General features: G+C 26.4%; 1 protein-coding gene across 2 annotated transcripts; it reads right to left on the bottom strand.

The window, feature by feature from the left end:
- Nucleotides 1-1,822: 1,822 nt before the first annotated feature.
- LOC129987935 (ceramide glucosyltransferase-like) lies at nt 1,823-25,569 on the bottom strand. 2 transcript variants are annotated; one of them, XM_056095942.1, is made up of 10 exons: nt 25,403-25,568; nt 18,730-18,871; nt 17,279-17,381; nt 15,860-15,889; nt 12,852-12,953; nt 12,023-12,135; nt 11,224-11,402; nt 9,864-9,950; nt 7,589-7,778; nt 1,823-6,078 (listed from the first exon to the last, which is right to left on the bottom strand). In XM_056095942.1, the coding sequence occupies exons 1-10, from the start codon at nt 25,498-25,500 to the stop codon at nt 5,905-5,907; spliced, it is 1,218 nt and encodes a 405-aa protein (XP_055951917.1). In that variant the 5' UTR covers nt 25,501-25,568; the 3' UTR covers nt 1,823-5,904. The 2 variants fall into 2 exon arrangements, with proteins under 2 accessions (XP_055951917.1, XP_055951918.1); XM_056095943.1 differs by lacking the exon at nt 15,860-15,889 and having other exon boundaries at nt 25,403-25,569.
- Between the last annotated feature and the right edge of the window lie 1,798 nt (nt 25,570-27,367).

Genomic DNA, 27,367 nt, shown 5'->3' on the forward strand with positions numbered 1-27,367 from the left:
GAGCGTAATTAGACAGAATAATGAAGGAATAGAAAGAATTTGGTGAGATATTAAGGTATTCACTGAAAAATTAATAAAATATTTCTCAAAAAGGATTTTTGACTAAAAAAGTTTGTACAAATTTTTATTAATGAAAATAATTAAACGTTCACTACCTGCTCTCTCCAAGTTCAAGAAGTTTCTGCACTTGATCAAAATATTACCATTGTAATTAATCTCAGCATAATAGTTGAGTTGTGAAACAATACAAAAGATTTTCTTTCTTTTTTTTTTTGCACTTAATAAATTTAGAAATTCCGGATTTCATTCGGATATATATGCACAAATATTTTAACAGTGCTTGGCAGAAAAGGGATTTTTTGGAATTTTGACTTTGATTTATTTGACTTTTTAAAAAATTTTATTCATAATTTTCGTACAAAAAAAAAAAAAAAAAAAAGGCGGCGCGCCAGTCTACATCACGAAACAAGGGCAAAAGAGAAGAAAATTTATTCCTTCAGTGATTTTATTATGAAATTTTGATATAGGGATTTCTTTATCACGTTTAGACTTAGGAAAGCGAATTTTAGGTGTCTTTGGGAAGTATAAGCAAATGTTAGGGATTTTTATACTTTCGTTTAGAGAATGAGAGTGTTTAAATCAGTTTTCTAGAGTGCGTGTTAAAAACAATTAAATAAAAAGTGGGATTTGGATCAGAAAATAAGAGAACATTTTAGAATGAAATTAACAGGGCTAAACTAAGATAAAAATTAGGAAATTAATTAAAATTCAAATTAATTTTAAAATATCATTGCATAAATATATTCAATTATCTGGAATTACCTCTTAGTCGAGTTTTCAATTATCCAAGATAAGTTTGAATGAGTTCGGTAATAGAAGGTCTATTGTATTATCAAATTGAGCTGTCATTAAATATAGCCAGGGAACTAATAAAAAATTAGATGTTTGAGTAACAACAAATTAAAAAATATAATTACAGTAAATAGGAACTCTGGGAAATAAACACAAAAAATTTTTTTATACATTTTATTACAGGAAGGTGATCTCGGCATCTACCTGAAAACACACGACCAAGCACATTCATCTCCCGAGAAATCACTTCATAAAAATGTTCTTACTACACTTTGTACAAGCATATTATCAAATCAACCTATAGGCATTGGTTTTTTAATATCACAACTCCAGAAAGTTTTAGCGGCAAATAAAAACACATTACATCAGGAATAACAGAAAGGCCTCCGATATATACACAGTGAACATAACATGGAATTGATTAGCATGTTTGCACAAAAAACAGGCAACTAGAGTATTTTTCATGTAAAAATGAGGTAGAGTAAAAGAGCAAATACTGCAGCAAAAATTGTTAATACATATTCAAAAATTGATAGCAAAAAACTAATTTGATGGAATTTTGAAAAATAACTAATATTTTGCACAGTTTTTCTTAGTATGGTAGATAATGTAGACTAATTTTCAAAAAAATTTCATATTTTTTGTTTTAACAGACTAGTACATGATATCTAAACAAATCAAATGGAAACAAAAGTAGGTAGTATTACCACTAAGCTTTTAATGACTAGAACCATTAACAAGATGACAAGTTTAGTTTTTAAATCAATATTTTTATTTGGTGTTAGAAGAGAAGGATATATAATTTACTCTACCTCCAATTTTACGAGTCAAAACACACACAAAAAGCATTCATTATTACATCAACATTTTTTGCAAAACATCAAATAATTCAAAACAAAGGGAAAAATTCTATAATATTAAAGTTAGCAGCATAAAAAAAGATTACATAATCTAAAATGACAGATTCCAATTCATAATTAAAATCTTTTAATTGGCAGAAGATAGGAAATATAAAGCTAACACAACTAAATATACCAAACAAAACTTTGCCAAGCATCAAAACCAAATGGAATGTCTAATTGAGGCCCTTTGTCTGAAAGTCTGCACATTTAAATGGAAAAAACACACAAAAAAATAAATAATCTCTCATTTAATTCAATATAAAGTTTAGATTTCACATATTTATACATGTTACTAACAAATCCAAACCACATACAACTGAGAGAAGGAAGAGGTGGGGGGGGGACAAATAAAACAAATCAAATATTTTTAGGAAGAAAAATCACAGACAAAACACTTATTTAACTATGAATTTCTAAACTTCACGAATCAAGAATCTCATTTTAAAAATGGTGGAGGAAATAAATTTAGACATTAAAAAAAATAAATAATAATAATAAAGAACATTTTTTAAAATTAATATTCTAATAGCTATAATTAGGCAACAATGAGATTTATAAATATTATGTTAATGAAGATTCTGTCTTCGTAGCATGCATCTCTAAAAGAGACACCAGTTTTCCTGAAATCTAAGACCATATAAAAAATTGGATTTCAAAATTCCTCCAACTAAAATACATTTTTAAAAATTAAGTTCATTTACTTTTCAAGAAAAATTCGACATTTACAATAGTATTTGATCTTCCCAAGGTAATTTGGGCCTTTTATTGAGGATATTTTCCGCTTCTACACTTAGAATATCCATTTTTAATTATTAGGAATAAAAAAATTGTTAAGCAGAAACTTTCTTTAGCTTCAAAAACAATGGAGGGAATCAGGAACAATGAATTTCAAAACAGATGTAAATCATCTGTAATGTTTTCTATACAGAAAATAAAAAAATAAAGATTTTACATTAAATTAAGGATATATCTATAAATCTGATACAAACATAAAACTTCTGTCTGAATACATTAAAAAGAATACATTCAAAAAATCATACATAAAAAAATGTTTTAAAATTCTTTCCAAGGAAATACAATGAATCAACAAAATAAATTAAAATGCATTATCATTTAAAATCCATAATAAAGAATTATAATTGATTTAAAAATAAAATACTGACTTTGAAAAAATAGATTTATTCTTTAAGAAAATCATTCAAAATTAAACTAAGTACTGGCAATATTTTATCAAATATGCAAGATTTCATTCAGATTGAATGATTAAAAATAATAATTTAAGAATTTTCAAGTAATGTATTTAAATTTAATAATAAGCAAAGATAACTTTAAAATATAAAATATTACAAAGCATGATAAAATTACTCTAATGTGGATGAATTTTCTGATATTATTTTCTAAGTACTTGGGGGGGGGGGGGAATGAGATCAAATTTTGATAAGAATTATTAATTATTTTCGTTGCATTTACATGGATAAGATTCTTGTACTAATTCTATTTAACAATATAGAAGCTGTTTATAGGAAATTATCCAAAAGAACTTATTTATAAAAATTGACCCGTTCCTGTTGTTCAATGGCTATTTTGACACAGATAATAACAGCAATTTTGTCCTTTTAACATGAAGAATATGCATTATTAGTTTAATCTCCAGAAGTGGTTCCATGCCTATAAGTCTGCCCAAAAAATATACTGATAAAGATGTTAGTCAACACTATAAATGACGAAAATTTAATATTTTGACAACAGAATAAAGGATAAATATTTTCAGAAACTAATTTTCACCACAAGCTCACAAATTAGAAGATGGATTATGAAATTGGACATACGTGGCTCGTGTACAAAATAACTTACTAAAATAAGAATATTTTGATAAAGCAAAAGATCGCCTCGCCACTTGAAATGTAAAGTACTCTTGGAATGAAATTATACGAATTAAGAAATACATGCTTGTATTTAATAGACAATAAAATTAAATAAAACAATCATAGGAATTCTTAAAAAAGAGACATGATATCAGTGTTTATTTGAAGAACAATTTCAATTAAAAAAGAAGTAAAATTAGTTAAAATTAAGAACAAGATTTGGTTTTTTAGGGGGGATGGGGGGAGAATTAAGATTAATATGTATGAAATATATAAAAATTAGAATTATTATTATTATTAATTGTTTCAGAAGAATCCTAATTTTAAACCATATTATTAATCATTAAAAAATTATACTAGAGGAAATCAATCTTTAGCCCAGTGAAAAATTTTCTTTCCCCCTCTAACAGTATTTTTTTAAAAAATGAATCCTGCAAATGATTTTTAAAACTCCACCACTTAATATTTTGAGCTGCAGACAAAACTTATTGATTTTTTTTTTAACATAATAATGTATCTTAAATTTAGAGTAGATGTACAACAAATTTGTTGGCAACATCACAAAAAAATTTTACAGAGATCAATTTACAACTGAAATTCTACACACAAAAAAAAATATACAAGTTTAAGTAGTTAGACATAAAAATATTCCAGACAGGGGTCATAGCAAGTTTTTCAGTTTATATTTCCTTCGTCATTTTTTTTTTTTTTTTTCATTTATACACAGTAAAATTTGTACAATAAGAACTACTTATTTTTAATCATCTGACAGATTTCAAAATATATTTAAAATCTTCAGATTATTATAGCATAAAACACACATACTTACAGCAAAGATGGAGATAAGGGGGGAAAAAAAGACTTGAATCTATAATATATGTTTTTATATATGTACATAAAAATTTATAGAAATAAAATGACTCAAAGGGCTTTATTTGCTCATTTTTAAATAATGAAAGCACAAAATATTAATACCTCATTTAGTTATGAACATGATTTATAACAAAATGCAACATGACTGATATTTACTAAGTGAGTGACTGATAATTGAGTTTTAGATTCAACGAAAAGTGTAAATATGGCTGAATTTGAAACTGGCCATAATTTTGATAAATATTTAGACTAATCAACTTTAAAATTATGATTAAAAGAAACTTTTAAACAAATTACCCAAACCAAATAAGGTAGATAATGCCCCTGATTAATTATGTTTTAAAAATAATTACATTTTAAAGATATATTTTAATCAACCAAATCAGACGAGAGGAGGAAATTACAGTCTTTTTTTATACAAATAATATACAAAAAAATAATGATTCTAGTTAAAAAGTTTTCAATGCAGGTATCTGTCACTACAATAAGAATTTAGTTAAATGGTAAAAATTAAAAAGGAATAATTAGCATTCTTAATAAAATTACATCACTAACAGAAATGTTAATTCAAAATATATACGACTATTTTAACAAAAAATAGTTAGAGAACATTTAAATTACAATCAACTTATTTCTCAGGATCTATTGTAAATCTAAGTATTTCAGAAGGAACATTCATTTCGCCGAACAATAACATTTCTGGGGATACAAGATCAGCAGGATCGTCAATTTATTTCTGGAATGGTGGTAATTAATCAACAAAAACAGAAAGGTATTCACTAAAATTTCCTTTGATAAATTACAATAGAAAAAGATAAATTTTTAAGAAAAGACATTTTTTAAATAGAAAAATAGCTGAACATTTCAGCACAGTCACAGATATTTGTTTTAGTGCAAAAAAGAGTGACATGCCTGCATCAACTGTTTATCATTTAACACAACAGATCATTAAAAAAAATAATGCAGGAATTATATTTGAAACAAATTAAAAAGAAAACATGCAGATCACAATTTCCGTATTTATTTTGTAGCAGCTGATTACAAATTTCTAGGGCCAGCGGCGGGCGACTGTCCACAAGGTGGATGGATACATCAAATATGCTCCATCGAATCTGATATATCCACCACCCAATTCTTGTAGTACCCGGGAGGGGGGAACGTTTAGTTGAGCAATGAGCAATCCCTTGGGGGAGGTAAAAATAAATCACAATACGGTGGACTCCTGTGAAGGAACTTTGTACAAAAGAATTGTTCTGTTCTATACACACAAGCCACGATTTTCACTGACCAGCAGCATGAAGGTAACACAGTTGGGTGGCCAGTTTGTTGCAGCATCAGGTACCTGGCTCACTCACTTTTATATGGATGTCTGTTTTTTTTAATAATATGTACTATTCACTATGGCAACACACTCAGACGTGCGGACTGACCTCTTCAGCTAGTCCTCCCCACCTTAAATAGAATGTCCGTGTCCTCCACTGAATTTTGGGATCAAAGAGCGCCAGACAGAAATGGTAGAAGGCGCCCATTTCACGAAATGTCCAGGCAACAACAAAATCCATCTTGCTGAATGGCAGTGTATTATTCTGAAAAAGAGCAAAAAATACTAAGATGCTAGAAATAGAGTTTCAACACAAATGTACAAAAGACATTCTATTAACTTTCAATTTCCTTTCTGTCGCCTTATTTTGTTTTCAATAACTTGCCTACTTCGGTTTTAACTCGTATAATTTGGAGTTAATTATTTTCAATTTAATGGACTTAAAATATCAAAAACATTTGAAAAACCAATGTAAACTAAATTTATTACGAAATAAAGAGAAAGGTTTATATTGTTTCAATCTCTTAGAAATTTTATTTTTGTTAGTAACAATATATAATTTTTTTTTAATTGAGGCAAATAAGAAAAGAAATTCACTTAACTAATCAGAAAAAACTAATTTTCATTATTATTATTTGTACAAAGTATTTTTCAACCCACTAGGAGCTATGAGCACTTGAATTGAATTTCTCAGCAATTACAAAGGAAGGGTTAATAACTTCAAGACATCAAACTTATTTATTTCAAAAGGAACAATATAAAAACGTTTAAGAATACGTAACACTAAATGAAATGCAATAATTCATTTTCAATATATTTAATTAAAAAAAAAAAGCTGAGCTTTCAAAGAAATTTTAACATAAATGAGACTTCTGATGCATGGTTATACTTTAATTTTATAAACTGGTTTTTGCACAAACACTGAAAGCTTTACTCCTAATTCCGAGAAAGAAAGAAAAACGGGTGGTCCATTGGAAATTATAAACATTCATCATATTTGGGCCCCAAACCAAAATTCTTGGTTTTTGAATATTTATCCTGTAAATTTTTAACACTTAAGAAACTAAATTATAAAGTTTAATATTTTTAGTTATTAATGGTGTCCATAAGAAATTTCCTTAATGAGTCTACCTTCTTTCAAGATACTGAGATATATTATTTTCATATGTTAAAAGACCTATTAAATCACAGTTAGCAAAAATAAGATAAATTATAAAATGATTTATTTCTAGTTTTTAGTAATATATCAAGATATTTTTGGTTAGATTCATCGCTTACTATTTTTCAAACTCTTCTTTCATGTAATAAGGATGCATACCCAAACACATAAAAGCGTATTTAACATTACTGCAAAACAATAACATACATAAACAAAGTCTCAAAAAAAGAATCAAAGTAAAATTTATCCAAAAATCCTTTAAACAATGTAAAAATAGATTTTGTACAATATAGTCCAAGATTATAGTGGGAAAATGCTAACATTTCAATGGATTCTAGATTAATTTAAAAAACTGAAACATCTTTTCTTAGTTGGTACCTACTACCCAATGTGTCAAATATGATAACTCTAAGCCCAACAGTTTGCATTCTAGAATGCTCTGAATAATTTTTTCATTATGTAATTTACAGATAGCATACAATCTATAAATATTAATATAAAGTCTAAGGTTAAAAACAAAGGGAAAAAATAAGTCAATGAATAAGTAATAAATAAATTTCTATACAAATTTAACACATACACAAAAATAAACTTAGAATATCATAAAAATATTTACTTGTATGACATTGAGCAGGATCCAGTCCAGTATAAGCCACGCCAGAATGTGGACCAGGTACACAACAAAGACATCCCACTGGAATAAAACATTGAGTGCCCAGGCTGCACATGCACCTAGCACCATGCACTCAGACAATGGTTCCAAGACAATAGTGTAGGGTACCATGGCAAACCTCAGCTTTGCCCACCTATGTAATAAAACAACTTTCCTCAATTTTATTTGCAATATGAATATTTTACATATTTATGATGTTTTTCTAACTTTTGGCTGGAATATTTTTATTTCATATTATAATTCTAAAAATTATAGTGTAGCATGTAAAAAAAGAAAAAAAATGTCTGTAATAATCTATTTTTAAATTTTAAATTTGATCAAGAAACTATTCCATTTCTCTGGTTCAGAATACATTTAAGATTCAATATCAGTTGCTTATTTATTTTACTATCAGCAGCTTTCACAACCAGCTGCATCACCAGAAATATTGTATTTGTAATTTGACATACAAAACTTAACAATTTCTCCAAGAAAACATTTTTTAAGCATCTAATTGTGGGGAAAAAAAATCAAAGCTGTGACATTTTAATAACCCTTTATCTGTTCAATTCATTGCGCATATGAACAAATAGTATCAAAACAAATGACATCACCTTACTATCCTTAAAGAGATTTACTTTAATATTAAAGACATAAAAATCATTTTTGGACAAAAATCATATTTTTGGAAAAAATATGAAAAATACCAAAATTTTGGCAAGATTAATTAAATTTTTTGAAAAACCCACACAGAAAAGTATATTTTCACTCTTCAAATTATATCTGTGGCATATACTTGGTAGATCTCGATTAGCACTTCCAGTATAACATTCACACATATAAATTTTCCCATTATTAGTAGAGATTCAAAAATATTCTTTGGATTCAGCCCTTTTATAAGATGTATTTCATCGAAACTGATCAACATATTAATAATGATGAAATAATCACATAAGAAGATAAGTATTAAAAGGATTAATTTAGTCATACCAATCAACTTAGATGAATAACATATTATCATATAAAAATATTATTTTATATCATGTAGTTCAGAAACTTCATTCTGCAAATTAAACAGCATATAATCTATTTCTTCCCTTCTACTGGATCTTTATACAAAAGATTCTTCAGGACTCATTTGAAATAATTTCTCGTTTTTGATGATTTCCTTTTTTAATCAAAGCTGCTCAATTTTTAATCAAATCTGCTTTTAATATTATCCAAATAGCATTGTTACAAATTTTTTAACTTTTCAAGCATACAAAAAATCTTAACATGTATTTGTTGCCAAATGACAATTAACAAATTCGGCATGATTTTCCAATATAAGCACTTATATAAGGAATTGAAAATAACAGATATAGTAAATTAATAATCAAGATTATTTGAAAGTCAATGAATTCTAAAACCAGTTGCATCATTTCCAATCAACACTCTTATGAAGTAGTTTAGACATTTCTTAGCTTTTAAGTGTTTAGTTCATTTTTATTTTTGTATGCTCTTAAAAATCTTAAAGTGAAATAGCATTTGCACAAAGCCAATTATTGTACACAATAATTATCTATAACATAAACAGTTGATGACATTGGCAAATCACATTGATCATTGGCAAATCACATGATCTTCCTGAGTAAGTTAGACTCCTATTTCATCACAACAGTTGGCCTTGTGTAACATTTTTTAAAAAGCAAAAGAATGCCATACTCCAATTTTATACATATATACACACCAAAATTTAACTTTCTATAAAAAAATTTAATAAAAGTGTTCTGTTTTTTAATATTCTATAGTTTCATGAATATTAAATTTTACCAATCATATAATCTTTTCATTTGCAAAAATCCCTCCATCATTCTCATTACAATATTAATCAAAATACAAGAAGTAATTTATTCAACATCATTTAAAAGTTATGAAGTCATTTATTGTCAACATTATTTAAAATGACATTTTGCAAATTCCATGAGAATGTTTCGCATTAGAAGAAAATAGAAAATTAATCTACGCAGCTTTACAAACAAATCAAACAATTTCAGTAAAAAGATATTTAAAAAGAAACAATTTAATAATATAGTAGCTCTTTGTTTAAAATATCCAATGTCATCTGTATAAATAATCGAATATTGTTTAGAACCAGCAAAACAAAAGTATAAGAAGCAAAAAGAATAGAAATGTCGCCCACACTAATATATTTCGTTACATATACATTCTATTGAAGATTGTTCGAAATAAAACATACCTTGATATACGATTATTAAAATTTGTTATTTCACAAATGCCAGAATTTTGCCAGGCAGGTTGAGAACTGATTCGAATAGACCAGCCCCTGAAAACACAAGTAAAATGAAATTAAACTGACATACAGAAAATTATTCATACCTTGTTTATATATTTTCATTTGGATGGACACAAAACATTTAATCACTTAGTGAAAATATTTCATCTTCAGAAACATACTTAAGGGTATACATGGGGGGGCGGGGGAGAATTGTTAGTACTGATATTAAGGAAAGAAATCTTTTTCTATTAGCTTCCTAAAACATAGACACTTTATAAACACCCAATCATGAAATATATATAAAATATTTCAAATAGAGTTAGAAGCTTTTTTATCAATTTCAAAATCTGACTAATGGTACATATGACACAGGGTTACCACTTGAATTTGGAAAAAAAAATCCTTATGTTTTTGCTGTATGTATATGAAGTGTAATTAGGAAGCATGTAAATAGCACTTATGTGCTATTTACATGCTTCCTAATTACAGTACTATATATTCTATTGTAATTCTCACAATGAAATTGTTATACCCTGAGGTAATACATTTCAACGGGAAAAACAAAGGGAAATAAGCAACGATTCAACATCACTTGAAATAATATATTAAATTATATTTATGTATAAACTAAAAAAACTTTTTTTTTTTTACTGTTTAGAATTTTTCAAGATAAAGTCACATGTTAAGGGGGGGGGGGGGTAGTGATCCCTCATCTCATGTTCTGTAATTTAAAAGTATGCAAAATCAAGGACTTGGGTGAAACAAAATAATGTTATTCTGATCATGATAGAAATCATTTAATGGTGACTTAACAGAAAGCATTACAAGCTTTTTTTTGTCAATTCATGTATTCTGAGTATCTATTTATAGATTTTTCAGTCATTAATTTCATTTTTTTAATGTCTTGTGCAAGAATTTAATTTACATTTGTTGCATTCTTTGTCTTGAACTTTTTCTGCTTTTCCAAAGCTCCAAAATACCTTGCATGCACTAATGTCGCATATGGCAGCAAATCTCTTGAGGTAAAACATTTAAGACATCTCTATGGCATCATATAGATCAATCCTAATCCTTAGAACAATCAAAGAATTTTTCTCTGAGTTCCAACAAGCATATCCTTATTGATACTAAACCCACTTCCAACAGTTATATTGCTGTGTGACAAATCAAAAATTTTTATGGCTACCCAAAAATCAGAACATTTTTTAGACCTCAAAACATAGAAAATAGATATCACCTAAACAAATTTCTTCATTAAAAGAATCAAGATTTGCATTCATTTTTTTTACACACATACAAAAAAAAAAAAAAAAAAGCTTACCTATCTGTGAAGGATTTGGCAAAAAAGAAGTCTTCTGCTAAATACTGGCCAAAAGCTTTGATGCCACCAACTTCATCTAGTAGCTTTTTTCTCATTAATGCTGACATGCCTGTTGGGCAATTTATTCTGAACAAATCAGCAGCAAGGTAGATTCTGGCATGTGATGTACCAAAATACACCTGAAAAATAAGACACAGGGTAAAAACCAGTCAAGACATGAGTAATAATTAATAGACAATATGAATAAAAATTATTCTTCAGATAAATTAAAATCAAACTAAAATATTTGTGCATTTCACAGAGATTAAGTATGAAAGTTAAATAAACACTGAGATCAATATTTTGTCCAGAAATAAAAAATCTGCTATAAATGTTTACAAAATTGATACATTATAAATAATGAAAAGTAACAATAAAATGGGTTGAATGAAACAGAGAACAATTTAACAAATAATTTCTTAATTTGAAAGCATTCAACTGTATATGTAATACCATTTTCCCCACATTTTCTGTTATATAATTGCACAAATAATTATAAATACAGATCTATATTGGAATATCAAAAGTTACATTTCAGAAATTTGATTATATTAAAAAAAAAATTATTGGGGGGGGGGAAGCCAAAATATTTCTCAATTTTCTTTGAGAATGACAAACAAATGAAATAATCAGCAATAACTGAATTTAACATTGATCAATTTTAAATTAAATGGCAAACTCATTATTTTACACTAATATAACAAAGAGCATATTTAAGTTCAAATGCCACTTTTCCATAAGATTCAAACAAAAGTTTTACCTTCTCCATAACAGAAGGAAAGTTGCCTCTATCACATGTGAATGGCATCTGATGGACAAGAGCTACATTTTCTGTCATGGCGCAGACCATCTCTAGCAGAGTATCTTCTTTCACTATAAGAAATAAATCCATTAACAGGATCCCCATAAAAATAAATTGATTAAGAAATACATAGAAATTAAAAAATCTTTCTATAATTAGGTAAAAGTATATTTTATATTAAGTATTAGTGCAAAATTTGAATTCTGAAGAAAAATAATTTTTAAAAAATGCACCTTTTATCAAGCTTAAAAACTAAATTGGATTAGAATTACAAGGAAAACAAAAAAATTACATTAAACCTTGTAAATGATAATTCTAGGTACATAATTAAAATGCGACTGATAACTAGGTAATGAATTTGTGCTGCAAATTATGAAACAAAAACTAAACATGCAAGTTAAAAAAAAAAAAAAAAAAGGCAAGAACATTACGTAGAAAAGTAATTGAAATCAATATATTTTCTTCATTAGCTATCAAAGATAAATACTTATTTAAATATAGGTATATATACATATAAAATTTCCTTAAAACATAATCGTATAAAGCTTTTTCTTTTTCTTTTTTGTAAGTTAACTTTTCAGTAATGATTGCAGTTTCAGTAATTAATATGGAAGAAAACACGTTTGCTACTGTAAAAATCCAGATATTTCTATAAATCTCATATCAATGACAATCACTTATAGGTCATCAGTGACAATATTAGGATTAGATGTAAACTGTGTATCAAATAGGAAAGATAAAACATTTCTTTTTAAAGCTTGCATAAAGACTGAAAGACACAACTTACTTCTGATTCCACTGTCTGAGACTAGAATAAGATCATACTTGGCTGCTTCATAACCTGGATTCATGTTATTTATCTTTGGGTTCACGCCTACTTTATCACCTCCTAAAAAGAATAAAATTTATTAGATTCATTCATCAGAGATTCTTACAATCAGAACAAACACCAACAACTTAACTATACACCCTTTATATTGTGACAGAATGTGCCAATAAATCGCTTTTCCCTATAAATATGATTTACAAAATTCTAATTTATTTTTTTAAAGCTGAAGTTAATAAAACAATGAAATGTGGCAAACAAACACCAAAGAGTAAAAAAGTATGATTAATTGAAAAATAAAATGAATAAATTTATTAAAAAATGTGCTAGAAATATTAATATTGCAGAATTATTATATAAAAAATAATCGCAAGAATGATAAAATTCATGAAAATATGTCATGTTCGTATTTTACTTAAAATTAATTTTTAAATGCAATTGGTTCAATATTAATGTATTGCTTCCTCTTTAATTTTAAGCGGTTGCATAATAACGAATAATTAACAATACCGATAACTGCTTAATGAATGGGCAGAATTGAACTAACATTTCTCACCCTTCCAATAAACAGTCATAAGGTAGTTTTTTTTTTTTTTTCGTTATTAATAAAGGATAAATACATTACATATTCTATTTAAATTAAACAGATTTTCAAATATAAAAAATTATTTTAAATATTTTTTTTATACACAATTTGTATTTTACTAGCCTTTTGATTTTAAGGACACTTTTACATCCAGTCTGTTAAATCCATTGAATATAAGCCCACACAAATACAGTACTTTCTGTTGTATATGAGTACAGCATTAAAATTAAAGATCATTGTTTCCCCCCCCCATACTTTCTTGTTGTCGAAGATGTAGAACAAGAAGTTATTTATTTAAACATTAAATTTAAAATATATTTATATTCAAACAACTATTCACTTCTTATAATAGTAGCAATAACTTCTTATAACAATATGGTAGAGGTATTATTCGTAAATAAATAATTTGTAATCGTCAGAATTTTCATACGTGATTTGATTATATATTTTTTCCCCATTTTATCTTTCAAATCAATTTATTATTCTCTTAAGAATCTATATATAATTTCACATTAAGAACAAGAAAACCCAATACAATCTATGCCCAGTACTTCCATTTTACTGTTTCCAACATTTTATCTAGCTGACCAATATAAACAATGGATGGATCTATACACTTAAAATTTTTTATGCCTTTTTAAATTATGTATAACTTTATAATTTAAATTTTGACTTTAGAGTACTGTTCAAGGTAGATATAATTTCATTAATTATTTTTGGTAAATTAAAAAAATTAGTTGGTAAATTCATTTTTACTATACAAAATAAAAAAGATTTATAAGGAAATTTCTTTTAGTTTTCTTTTTTTCTTTCTTTTGCTAATTGAGATCCATCACTTATATTTTCAATAACCATAATCAAAAATTTTGTAATAAATATTAAAAGTACAACAAATAAATTTAATGCATCCCATAAAGCACATATTTCAAGGACAATTAAACTGAAACGAAATGTAACCAACACTCCAGGCACATAAGTCATTAAAAATGAGAAAAAGATTAAACCCTTTTAAATATGAAAAATAAATTCATACCCCCCTCTTGATTGAAACATGGATATTATATATATATATATATTTCTCTTTTACTTGACAAAATATTAGGTAACTTAACTAACATACTATGGCAATATTCTGATCTATTAACTGGTGAACTAGTTTAAAAAAAAAAAGTGAACCAGTTAAAAAAAAAAAAAAAAAAAAAAAAATGAAATCAAAATTTTTGAAAGGCTTAACACATATTAGTTCTAAAACTTTAATTCAATATTAGGTTGTTCCGAAAAGATGACTGACATTTGGAATTAAATACAAACTTTTCTTCCTTTCATTTTTATTTCTTTCTTTTTTTTTTGTTGAAATTAATTTAAACGTATATTTATTAAAATGTTCTAGCTTTCAATAAAAATAGAATTAGGAAATCAAACCCAGCATTATATTTTGATTTTAATAAATAAATTTACTTGTTAAATTGATAAGATAATTAGAAAACTAATTTAGCTTTTGGTGTACCATTTACATAAACATTGTTTGAAACTATACTTTCGACTCCAATTAAGATAAAAGATCTTTTTTACATATATAATTTCATATGCATATATGAACATATATGTAAAAGCAATAAGTATTTAAATCTAAGTAACAAAATGATAAAATAAATTTAGTATTTAGGCAAAACAAGTGTATGGAAAATATCAGCTGATAAATGAATGTCAATAACTAACAATGATTAGTTAAGATTTATTATTCGGAAGATGCCTTTTCTTTATGTATTCTTATTTAACCTTAAAGATATTCTACATGTTCAAATGTTTTGAAAATATAAATTGTTTCAAAATTTGAACATTGAATAGCAATAAAGAGAGCAAGATATTTTAATTATCTCTGGAAAGTTCTTTAAATAAATCTTTGAATATTAATCTATAACTATGCATAATTTTTAAAAGAATGCAAAATCTGTTTTGTACTAAATTTTATTAGAGATGGAAATATTAAAACTTTAATTTGCCCAATAAAATTTTTAATTTCTACATGTCTGTTTTTAAAATTCACAAAAATGGAGAAAAAAGGATTAAAAAAAAAAAAACAATTTTCGATTCACAGACGATCAATTACCGATTGATCAAATTATAACCAAATGTTTAAAAGCTAAAAAATGGGAAAGGCATGAAAGATTAAATTTTTACCATTATAGAAGTCTACTGACAGTAAGAAATCTGATATTTAAAAGTGCCTAATGAAATAGTTACTCCAAATTTATTAATTGGCCACTTCGCTTCAAATTGAATTACTCTATAAATTTGTGCTTCACTGAGAAGAGAAAGGATGAAAAATATCAATTTCACCCAAGATGGCTTGTGCATGTTTTAAAAATATAATGATTACTACCTGAAGTATCTGACCAGCTGCGCCGGCCACCTATAACACAGAAAAAATTTGTATAAAAGAAAATAACAGATGTCAAGAAAAAAAGCAAAAAGGAATACAAATTTAAAAGAAGCCTTTTAAGCGAGAAAATTAATCATTAGTCAAGATAAATGAACATCAAATCAAACAATAAAATGTTCCCTAGTAAAATATAACTAAATTACGTGAAAGCTTGTTGCTTCAGATTTCATTTGTTTTGTATCAGAATTTAATAGAAATTTAATTTTAATTCCCTAATAATCTGTCAACAAATGAATGATGTTGAGCTGAAGATCGACCACATTTGTTGACATAATTTTTCTACAAATATGAAAGGTTAAAATTTAAAATCCCAGAAGAAGATAAACCTATAACTCAAGGGGAGGATCTCAACTTAAAAAGTGATTGGATTTTAATTTTCGCTACCAAGTAAAAACGAATACATTTTTCTACAGATGGTGTAATGACATTTCTCAAGTAGACAAAGAAATTCATGCTTATTAATCCAAGCTCCACTTAACTATCACCTAGAAGCAATATGGAGTACTCAGCATGTAGCAATTTAGAACAAGAAATTTCTGAAGTTCAATTAATGGACAGATAATTCTTCTAAATCAGCAAAAAGGGTATTTGTATTTTAAAATAGTTAAAAATTACAGAAAAAAAAATGCTAAACCAATAATTTTATAGTTCCACAAATTAAAATTTGTTTCAAATTTTCAAAATCTGATAAGTAAAATAGCCATCATTTTAAAAACTATGATTCAATGTTTAGAAAATCTAATGACAATTTTATAAAAAATAATCCAAGAAGCCATGTGTTACCATCTGAAAGGTATTTATCTTGAAGAACGTAATTTAAAGACTAAAAGATGCAGAACTATAGAAGAAATGGATTCAACACCAATCTATCACTCTAAACTAAGTTCTGGATTTCCTATTTAATTTTCATGATTCTTTTTTAAATCACATACATTTTTTTAAAGTAATTTATAAAAAGAAGAACAAGAAAAATATCAACAATACAAAGGTATAGTATATCAATTTAAAAAGATTTCCATGTAAAACAATTTGGAATGAAATATGAAATTTTATGACCTCCCATAAGAATCAATGCATAAGTAGAAGTTTTTTTCATATTAGGATTTTAAGTCAATATAATTAAAGAAATTTCTCAGGACAAGGTGCTATCAAAAAAAATATTCGTGCATCAAAAATGATTATATCAAAATACCAAAGCAGTCGGCAAAATTAATTATAAGGACAAATCATAAAAAATTGAATTCAAAAACAAAAGTTAAATATAGCATGATTAGATTAGAAATTTACTCAGAATTTTAGAAATGGGAGCAGCACGGTAAAAATAAATGTAAGCAAATCATATGATTTGTGTGTACTTACCTATAAACACACTAGCATCAATTTCTGGATGCTTCTCGATTAATTTTTTCACAAGCATGATGGAAGGATCACTTTCGTCTTCTATACAAAACAGTAGTTCAAACTAGAAAGGATAAAAAGGAAATTAAGTTTTAAATCATGCAATGTATATTTATTTTAATCTGTATGAATAGAAGTTCAAAAAACAGTAATATATTTTCCAAAAAACACTAAATATAAATTATAAATACATTAAATGAAATTTTTATAAATACAGCAGAAATTATAGCATTAAATATTAAATTATCATATTAAAGTATTAATCGAATGATGTCATACTGAAATTCAAAGCCAAATAAGAAACTGTTTTTAAATTTTGAAGCAAGAGCATGATGACAGTTGCAGTACTTAAAACTTATTTGAAAACAGTAATTTAAAATTGTACCTTGAAGATGATTTTTAAGATGTTTTAAATATCTCTGCAACATCAAATTAAACAGATGAATTTTTTTTTTTAAAAAAAATTTATCCCTTAGATTTTTATAATACTTTGCATTAAAAAAACCCATGATAAATTAATAAATTATGGAGAGGTAGTTCAAGTTAATCACTATTATTATATTAAAAAGGGCAAAACAGTACTGATCATTGCAAAAACATCAAAGTTAAAACACATTTGAATCTCTAATACTTGCTTCCCATGCTAAGAGAATTAAAAGTAAGTTTCAAACACTTATTTGGCATGGTTGCTCTGAAACAAAATGCTTCCTTTGGCTTATACAGGAGATTTAGCACCACTAGTTAATTAAAGGTTTAAGCAGTTTGATCCATTACCAGCTTTTAATGTGTTAATTTTTTAGCATTATGATTGTGTTCTTATAACAGTCCTAAGTTTTGCTTGGTGTCAGGTTAGGTGTTTTCAGGCAAGATCGCCAGGTCCATAAGACACAATGCAATAATCTTATCAATATATCTATAGATGGCTTGCTGAAGAAACTTGTGAGCCATAAAAAGTCACAATTACCAGAATTATCTTCAAAAACCCTAATCCTTCAAGAGTCTGAAATATTGGGATATTTCATATCAAAACATAAATTTAGACAATTTTACTAAAACACTCAATTAAAAAAAGGCACATCTTAATGCTGGTGCCAATATGAAATTAATCAGAATATTAATTTTATATAAATTTAGCATTACAGCATCATTAAAGATATATGTAAAGATGTTTTTTAAATTATACCAAAACTGACATTAGAAACAGAAATCCACATATTTTCAGATATCACTATCATTTACATATAACTTTTATTAATTACAGAAAAAAGAAGCTTAATAAGCCTTATAAAACCAGTGCCTGATTAACCAAACTTCAATAATCATATAAACAATTACTATACCCTTTGCAAATAAATAGCTTAGTTCAATTGCTTTAATTTTATATTTAAAAAAAAATGTTGCATGTATTTTACCTTGGGATAATTCATTGTAAAAAAAGATTCCAAATTGCTGTATAGATTTTGGTCCACACCAGTTAAAGGCTTCAATATGGAGACTCCTGGCAATGGAACTTCTGGAGAAGGTAACTGGGGTTTTTTATGTAGTTTTAGCTTACTGGAAAAAAAAAAAGATTATTCATAAAATACTACAAATATAGTCTTAGTCATGTATCTATAATTTACTTAACTTGTAGATAACACAATAGGTAGGGGGGGGGGATGATCAACTGGACTCTAGAGCAGATACAATAACTTGTGTAGCGCATACAACACAATAACTTGTGTATTAAATGTGCTCACAATACTACTAAAAATATTTCATGACAGTTTATATATAAACACATTCTATTATTTAAAAAGCATATATTATTATAAACCTTTTTAATTCTTTGGGTTTTATAAGAAAAACTTTAATTATACTTTTCATACATCTATGAATGAAGAAATGTATATAATCATTCAGAATATAATAATGGTGGATGTATATCATTGAATGAATATTTCATATGAATTCTAATATTTATTTTCTTAGTTCTCAATATCAACTAAATTAGATATACAACAATGCAAAAAATAAAAGTGTTAAAACATAACCGATTAAACATAAAAAAATTCTATATTTTTATTTACTAAAAGCAATCCATTTCAACCAGGGAAAGATGTTTAAGAAATAATAAAACAGACATTTAATCCATCAATAGCATTATGCAACAAATACATCGAGATTATGAATACAGAATAATGTAAACTATATATCAATGCTGAAAATAACAAAATATGTTTTTAAAAAATTTACAAGAGGTAATAAAAAGTTAATCAAAAGTGGCAATTTTGTTTATTAAAAGATGAGAATTTCATTAGTTAAATTATGGCAAAAAGATGTTAAAGAATACATTTTCCCACTTAAATCAACTAGACTCGTATTCTGTCTTTAACAGGTAATTAATGATTCAAATCTGGATTCAAAAATAACACCAGAAAACAATAACAATGGATATTAAGTAAGTGTAAACAGAAGTTTAATTTATTATACAGCTGCTTTACACAGGCATATAAAATAAAACTATTTAATTTTTGACAACAGAATTTTAAAAGAAAAATTTTAGCCACACACTCAAAAATGGATGCATAAAGAGGGAAAAAAAAAATCAACAGTACACAACTTAAAAAATACAAGTACTATGAATCAATGATATTCAACTGTCAGAATGTTCTACCACCACATTGTGTGATAATAAAACAAAATTTTTCAGAACTCATTTTTTATATCAAACAATTCAAAGTGTCTGTTCTAAAATGGTCAAAGAGCTCATAAATAAGGTTTAGGAAAATATTGTATAAAGTGTCACACAATGGTATGAAAGTTCTTCAAGAAAATACTTATCTTCTGAAGAACAATAGTTTTGAAATTTACTGGTTAAAAAAATTCAACCAGTTTAAGAATTAAATGAAAAATCCAAGCATCCATTATATCAAGAGGTTATTTATTTACTTTCTTTTTTATCCTTAAATTACAGACTACAGAAAGGCTTTTCCTTCTTTTTAAATAATTACAAGGTTAATGATCTCTTTTCAACTATCAGCGAATTTCAGTTTATTAGCAATTAGTTTATATATTGTACCCGAGAAGAATAGCATAAGGCAATAAAATGAACAGCCAGATGATGGCAATAAAAAATTAATTCTTAATTATCACAGATACAGCTAATATAAAAACTTAAAGCTTCATTTAGAAAAAAATATCTACTTCAACTGTCCCGTCTTCATTTTCTTTATAACATATTAGATGCTGTTGGTGACTGGCCAGTTTGCCAAAAATATGTTATTTGATTTCAATCAAGTCTCCCCAAAAAAACTGGATGCTTATAATTCTCTTATGTTTATTATGCGCATAAATTTTTCTAATGAAGTTAATACTAATGCATTCACAAAGCCATTCAAAACATTAATGTCTGGATATTAGTATACTAAATTTAACAGGAATGTAATTTCATAAATTATATAGAAAGCACTGCAATATTAATTAACAATGAAAACAATTTTACTTAAATTGTAACAATGCGATCCATCATTGAAAATTATTTAAAAAAACATTTTAAAAATTGTCAAAATTCAGGGGGAAGAAGCTGCATAACAAATTAGCACAGTTAAAAATGCCAAAGAAAGGAAGCTGCAAAGGAAAAAATCACTAAAATCAATTTTTAAAAATTGCTAGAGATAAAATATTTTCACACTTCAAATTATGTAACAAATTTAATAGCTATAGATCAATTAATCTGCTCTGTAAAGCACTAATACATATATTTTTCTTAGTATTAAAAGATTTAAAATCCTTTAAAATAAATTATTACAATACATGTCATCTCCTCTAATAATAAAAATGAAAGTATCCGTTAACACTTTCAGGCCAGACAATTTGATTTAAGGCTACCACACTTTGAGCATATGTAGTTTGGAAGGTCAGAATGTGCATCACCAAATAATTTTTTTTAAAAAATTTTTAATTGAAATGTAAGTTGAATCTTGACTTTTTTCCCATATTTCTGAAAATACTATTGCATAAAAACTATTTTTACACCATTTGAAACTTGTTGTTTTAATGATAAAAACTTAATTATGTAAATCTTTTTCTGAAATTTGGCAATTTTTAAAACAATTTCAAACACATTGTTACTCAGAAATTCAAAGTGATTTCAGTGTTTCATTAAATATTTGATCACATAATTTTTTTTCCAATTGTTGAAAGCCATCGAAAGATTTTGTTTAATATTTGATGATTTGTATGAAAAATAAAGTGAAATGACAGTACAGGAAAAGAAAAAAAAAAAAAAATAAAAATAAAAATAGATGAATTAGGCAATGATTATCTATTTAATAGCAGTGATGTTATTGATTTGACTCTAATAAAATAGTTCCATACTATATATATACACAATAAATAATGCAAGACTATTAATATAACTTTAATATACGACAATTAGAAAGAATCATGGACATGAAGATGTATGTATACAATTTAACTGAAATTGAAGATAACTAATATCTCTGACAAACCAGCTGGATACCAAAGTAAGTTAGTATTGAAATAAAATTAAACCATAGCTTCTAAAATGCTTTTCAAAAGCCCCCAAATTCTGCTGCACATTTTCATGCAATTAGCATTAATGTATGCATTTCAAGCAATTTTTTTTTTAAATCTTAAAAAAATTCTTTAGTTATAGTGAGATAAATTACTTTAGATTTCAATACAGAAAATTTATATGCAGTACCAAGGAATGAAAAAAATGGAAGTAAAATCCTGTTTTAATTTTAAAATCCATTGAATTAACATTGAATTTTTGAAACACTGGATTGTTAAATAATTTACAATGATCGAAGCAAAAAATCATAAAATTGGGGGGGGGGGGAGACTATAATGAAAAATACAAAACATTTCAAATACTTTTTAACCCTTCATTAGACAGATAAGTAGCAATATATACTCTAATATTTGTATTGATTATATAAGGATAGAAAATTAATGCAATGAAACTAGTTTGAATATTAGCAAAATGTTTATTATGAACAGATTTTTATAATACAATAACAAGTATAAGTATGTTTTTACAATTTTTCACACATTTGTTGTACTACAATCCAAGTATTAAAAAAAAAATGTTTTCGTGTACTTAATTTAAGCAAAATAATTGTAATGTTTACAGAATATTTTTAAATATTTTAATGGCCAAAAGTCCTTAGTTAATGATAATGAATAATTAACATGTTAACTTGTTTTCTTATTCTGATATGGAAATAAATTTTTATTGCAATATAAATACTTCAGTATTTCAAAGAATACTTAAATATTTCCCAAGATAAAAGGATCGCACTTGGAAGAAAGAATAGCAATTATAAATTTCTTTTACATTTTAAAATATTTTTATTTTGACATAATTAAAACACATTTTACTCTAACATTCAGAATAAAACTTAATAGAAAAATAACTAAAAGAAAAAGTTTCTAAAAAATATAACAAGCATGTGAATTTGTATCTTTAAATTTATTCTTTACAACCATAAAATATAATTAGTGAAATATTGACATATTTTATTACTGATGGTATACTTAATTAAATATAAAAATGAAAGACCATGATTTAAATAAAAAATGGAATTTAACCATATCAGCTCTTTATTTAGGGATAGGAATAATCACACTTTCACAAATTCAAACTAGTTAAAAAACATCTTAAAGGAAAATTGGGAAAAAGTTAAGTATACGTACGTACTATGATAAATTATATATTCTAATAAAAAGCATAATGTTTTACTAAATATCTTTTTTAATTGAAAATATGTAAAATCTTAAGTGGAAATAAATTAGTCATATGGAGCTTACATTTTTTAAAAAATAAAACTGTAATGCTTTTAAATGTACCAGCTCATTCAGATATAATTTAAATTGTTTATTATGAATAAGAAAGGAAAATAGCCAATATGTTAATTGCTACAATGAAAACTACCAAATTTATCTCTTTACTATTAAAATATAATCAACATAACATATATGAAAATATATATTATCTACTAATAAAGCAAAAATCGCTGTTTACCTAGTTAGTAAATTTGAATATAAAAATCTGAAAATTCTAATTCTATAATAAGGGAATTAAACTTTCAACAATATTATTTAGGAATTAAATTATAAATTAATAACATTAGAAATTAAAATCAATATAATGTTCTAATCAGATTCTTCAATAGGCTAGCAAAAACTAATGAATTACTTGAAAATAGAAAAGGTGACCAGAATATCAATACTTAATAACATGCAAAAACGAAAGGTTTTCAAATACATGGAAAGATGCTTTATTTACTTTTTACATGCCTTACTAAAATTCAATATAATATAATAAAATCAATTATCAACTTATTTAAATTATAAACTGATCAAAATTCCAAGAAATATGAAAAAAATTAAGAGCTCACTTTCCACTATGAGCAAATGTTGTCTATAATCAAAGAATTTATATATTGTTGGAATGCAATTAAATGCGATTCAAATTTTTACAAAATGACTCGCATGTGTCCAACATTATATATATATATATATATTATTGACACAGCATATGTTGTATCTTAATGATATATTAACATTTATGAATTTTCTATTTCAAAGCAACAAAACATTTAAATCCATTCCTTTTTTTAAATTTTGACCTGATTATTTTAAGCTATATACTGATGACATATATTTACAAAAAAACTAAAAATTCAAAGTTAGAAAAAATATAAATAAAATGCATTTGGCAAATTATCATCACTAAAAAATTTCAGTAGACTTTTTTTTTTAACCAGAAGACTTAAAATCTAGATAATCATTCTATTCTAGAGTAGTATTCAATATATCACTGTTTAAAAAGTGGTAATACAATGATAAAAAAAAAAGGACTATGTTACTATTCAAATTTCTTATAAAGTAATCACACAAAAGCTATAAATTAACTATAAACTAAAATTTATAATTCACTAAATATTAAATCATCAATCAGATAAAATAAGTATTACAAACAAAATAAAAACTGGTAGTTAAAAAAAATGCTTATTTTTATTAATGTAATGCTTGTCTTTATGAAAATAATTGAAAAATATAATAAAATATCCACTAATAATATTTTAAATAATAATCAGCAAAAATAAATAATAAGCTATCTAATAATGTCCTTAAGACTCAACCAAATTTAAATATGATAAACACTTTCGTAAACGAATTGCGAGATCGAATCTAAACAGTTAGAATTTAAATAAAACTTATTTCGAAATCTCTACTGTCTGACTGAAATTTAATTTTATATTCATTGTTTAATTAATAAAAATTCTTAGAATCGTAAACACTAGTTTTTCAGTGACTAGGAAATTAAAATCGATGAAAAAAATCTAGGTACAAAAACTTTCAATATTATTATGCATAAAAGTTTAATAGTAATATTTAAATAACTTTTTAAAAAAATGCATTTTATATGGTGTAAGGATTTATGTAATTCAATTACAGCACGGCCCGCAATCAATCAGAAAACGAAAAACATCGGAAGGTAAACAATCTGCATACCCCTCTCCAACTGACGGATCGGATTAAATTTATCAACAAATCACTGCCTCAATGTGCAAGACAAGTTTCACAACTACATTACGCTTTTCACATTTTTAGCACCCTTTCCACTCATCCTTTAACTATTTTCATTTACACTTTAATAGGTTTTCGGTATTTTAAGTTCAGTACACATGCACTCAAAGCGCGCTTGACAGAGCCTCGCCCACTTTGCTAAGCCTAAATGCCTCATCCGTAGCCAAAACCTGATACAGCGGATCCCCCGCCGCTAGATCACATATTTCCATTCGTTGATAATTTATTATTTTTCCAATGCACAATACATACTGTAATTGAATTTTTTCCGGAACAAGTTCTCCAGCATAATGTATGGGAAAATTTGTATTCTTTAATTATTTCTGTAATTAACAATTTAAGCCAGTAACGCTCCCTTCTTTCACACCGGTACGATCAACCGTGGACCGGCGGCGTGCTTCACTGCCAGATAAACATGGGAGGTTGCACCTCTCGGTGCAATATGAATTCTTTAAATAGAAAATGTAGAACTTTAAAACTTACCCGTTTAGGATTGCAATAATGTGTAGAAGCCACACAAAACACCATCCACCAAAGAAAAATATGGCAAATCCATAAAGAGTATAAAACAGAAGAACCATTTCGGACTCCCAGCCCCACCGCTGGTCTGTGAGTGAAGAGAGTTGCCACACTAGTGAAATCAAACTGCTCGGTTTCGTCTGCTGCGGTTATTTCCAGAAGGCAGATCTGTAGCTGTACTTTGGATTTATTATTTTTATTCATTTATTTTATTTCCAGACTTTGCATTACTCAACAAATTCGAAAAAGTATTACGATATATATTCTCACATTTCATGTCAACGCACAGATTTTCTTCACTGATATAACTGATCTCATTTTTTTCTCTTTTATTTTCATACAAGACAGGTCAAGTTCAAATATTAATAAATAACAGAAGCGTCTATTGGAGAACTAGAGTGTATCCGTAACTGGAGAAATAGAAACAAAAACTAATTAGATATTGTAGGAGCTAAATTTAAACACGGCAGCATAGTCGTCGGCTTTAAAAGAAAAAATAAAACATTAAAAGTTATTTTGCTTAATCTGAGCTTTACCAATTTTTCATTTAGAATTATAGAAACGTTCGAAATTGAAAAATGGGCGCTGTCGGATACCTCTGAGTTGTGTTATGTAATCAATCAATGAAAATAAGTTAATAGTCTGAATTTATTTCTTTATTTACTTTTTTATTTGTTGAAAACGTTTATTGTTGCTGCTTTTTCCTTCAGTTAGAATTTGATTGTTACATTTTGACATTAAAACTTCAAAGTAACGTTTAATTTTCACTTTCGAAATTTAGTTTCCAAATAATAAAAAGTAACTCATTGCTTTCCCATCAATTTCTTTTTGGGAGGAGTTTATGCATTTACAATGAAAATGAAAAATATATTAATAATCAATATTTATTGTCATGTATAAGATATAAAACAGTAATTTTCCTTAATTTGGTTTCTACCTTTTTTCATTTCTTTATTCTTTATATTATTTTACTTATTTATTTTTGTAACTTGCAGTACCAAAGTTTTCTGGAAGATTCTATCAAAACTATTAACAGTTATTTTTCGAGATAAAATTTGCAGAGTACAGTTTTTTGTTAAACGTTATCCGGGTGTTTAGTCTTCAGTAATCCCTTTTTTAGAGTATTGATATTACATTTCTTTTTTAACTTAAAAATAGCTGTTTTAATTGTAAATTGCAATCTTTGACTTCTCTTTAACTCTCATCATTATATCTCTATTGACACAAATCACATTATGTCCAATAATGTCTTTACGAAATCTTCACTATATTGTAAGCCATCAGAATGTCAGACAACATCGTCAAAATATCATTCAGCATTTCGTGTTAATTGAGATATTCTGCAATATAAGAACATTTATCTAAATAAAAATCAAAAGATTTGGAGTCTTCAAACTCTATCCACACAAAATACCTAACAACGTTGTTACGATATCTTCACGATATTGGCCAGAATTTAGAATATTGAAAAACATCGTGGAGATATCGTAGAATATCTTGGGCTAATAAGGAACGATTCTTGGCAGATTCTTAAGCCAAATTTAATTCAGATTAGAGAATTCCGGTAATTTGAAATCTCCTTCTGTAAACAGAAGAGATATGACATCTTAACGATATTGTTATATATTCTGAATGCCGCACAGTATCCTGAGTTATCAACTACGGTACAATTCTTAATGATACTAAGCGGTATTCAGAATATAGTATAACACTATGGAGGTATACAATATGCTTCACTAATAAGGTTTTTTCTATTCGTTTTTCTAGACCATTAATAGCATTAACTATTTGGTAGACTAACATTCACGCGAAAGTTTAATGTTGTTTTCCAATACCAGATATCTCAATGCGAATTCAATTTTAGTATCATTTTCGAATTCCTGCAATGAAAATAAATTAATTATGTTATCTGAAAATAAATAAACTTTA

Source organism: Argiope bruennichi, chromosome 10 (assembly GCF_947563725.1).
Source record: "Argiope bruennichi chromosome 10, qqArgBrue1.1, whole genome shotgun sequence".
Taxonomy (NCBI): Eukaryota; Metazoa; Arthropoda; class Arachnida; order Araneae; family Araneidae; genus Argiope; species Argiope bruennichi.

Excerpts from the sequence above, each read along its gene's own strand:
- LOC129987935 (XM_056095942.1), bottom strand. The coding sequence starts at position 25,500 with ATGGTTCTTCTGTTTTATACTCTTTATGGATTTGCCATATTTTTCTTT. Across the intron at positions 15,890-17,278 it reads TGATGCTAGTGTGTTTATAG|GTGGCCGGCGCAGCTGGTCA; the intron begins GTAAGTACACAC and ends TCTGTGTTATAG. Across the intron at positions 7,779-9,863 it reads TTTAATAATCGTATATCAAG|GTGGGCAAAGCTGAGGTTTG; the intron begins GTATGTTTTATT and ends TTTATTACATAG.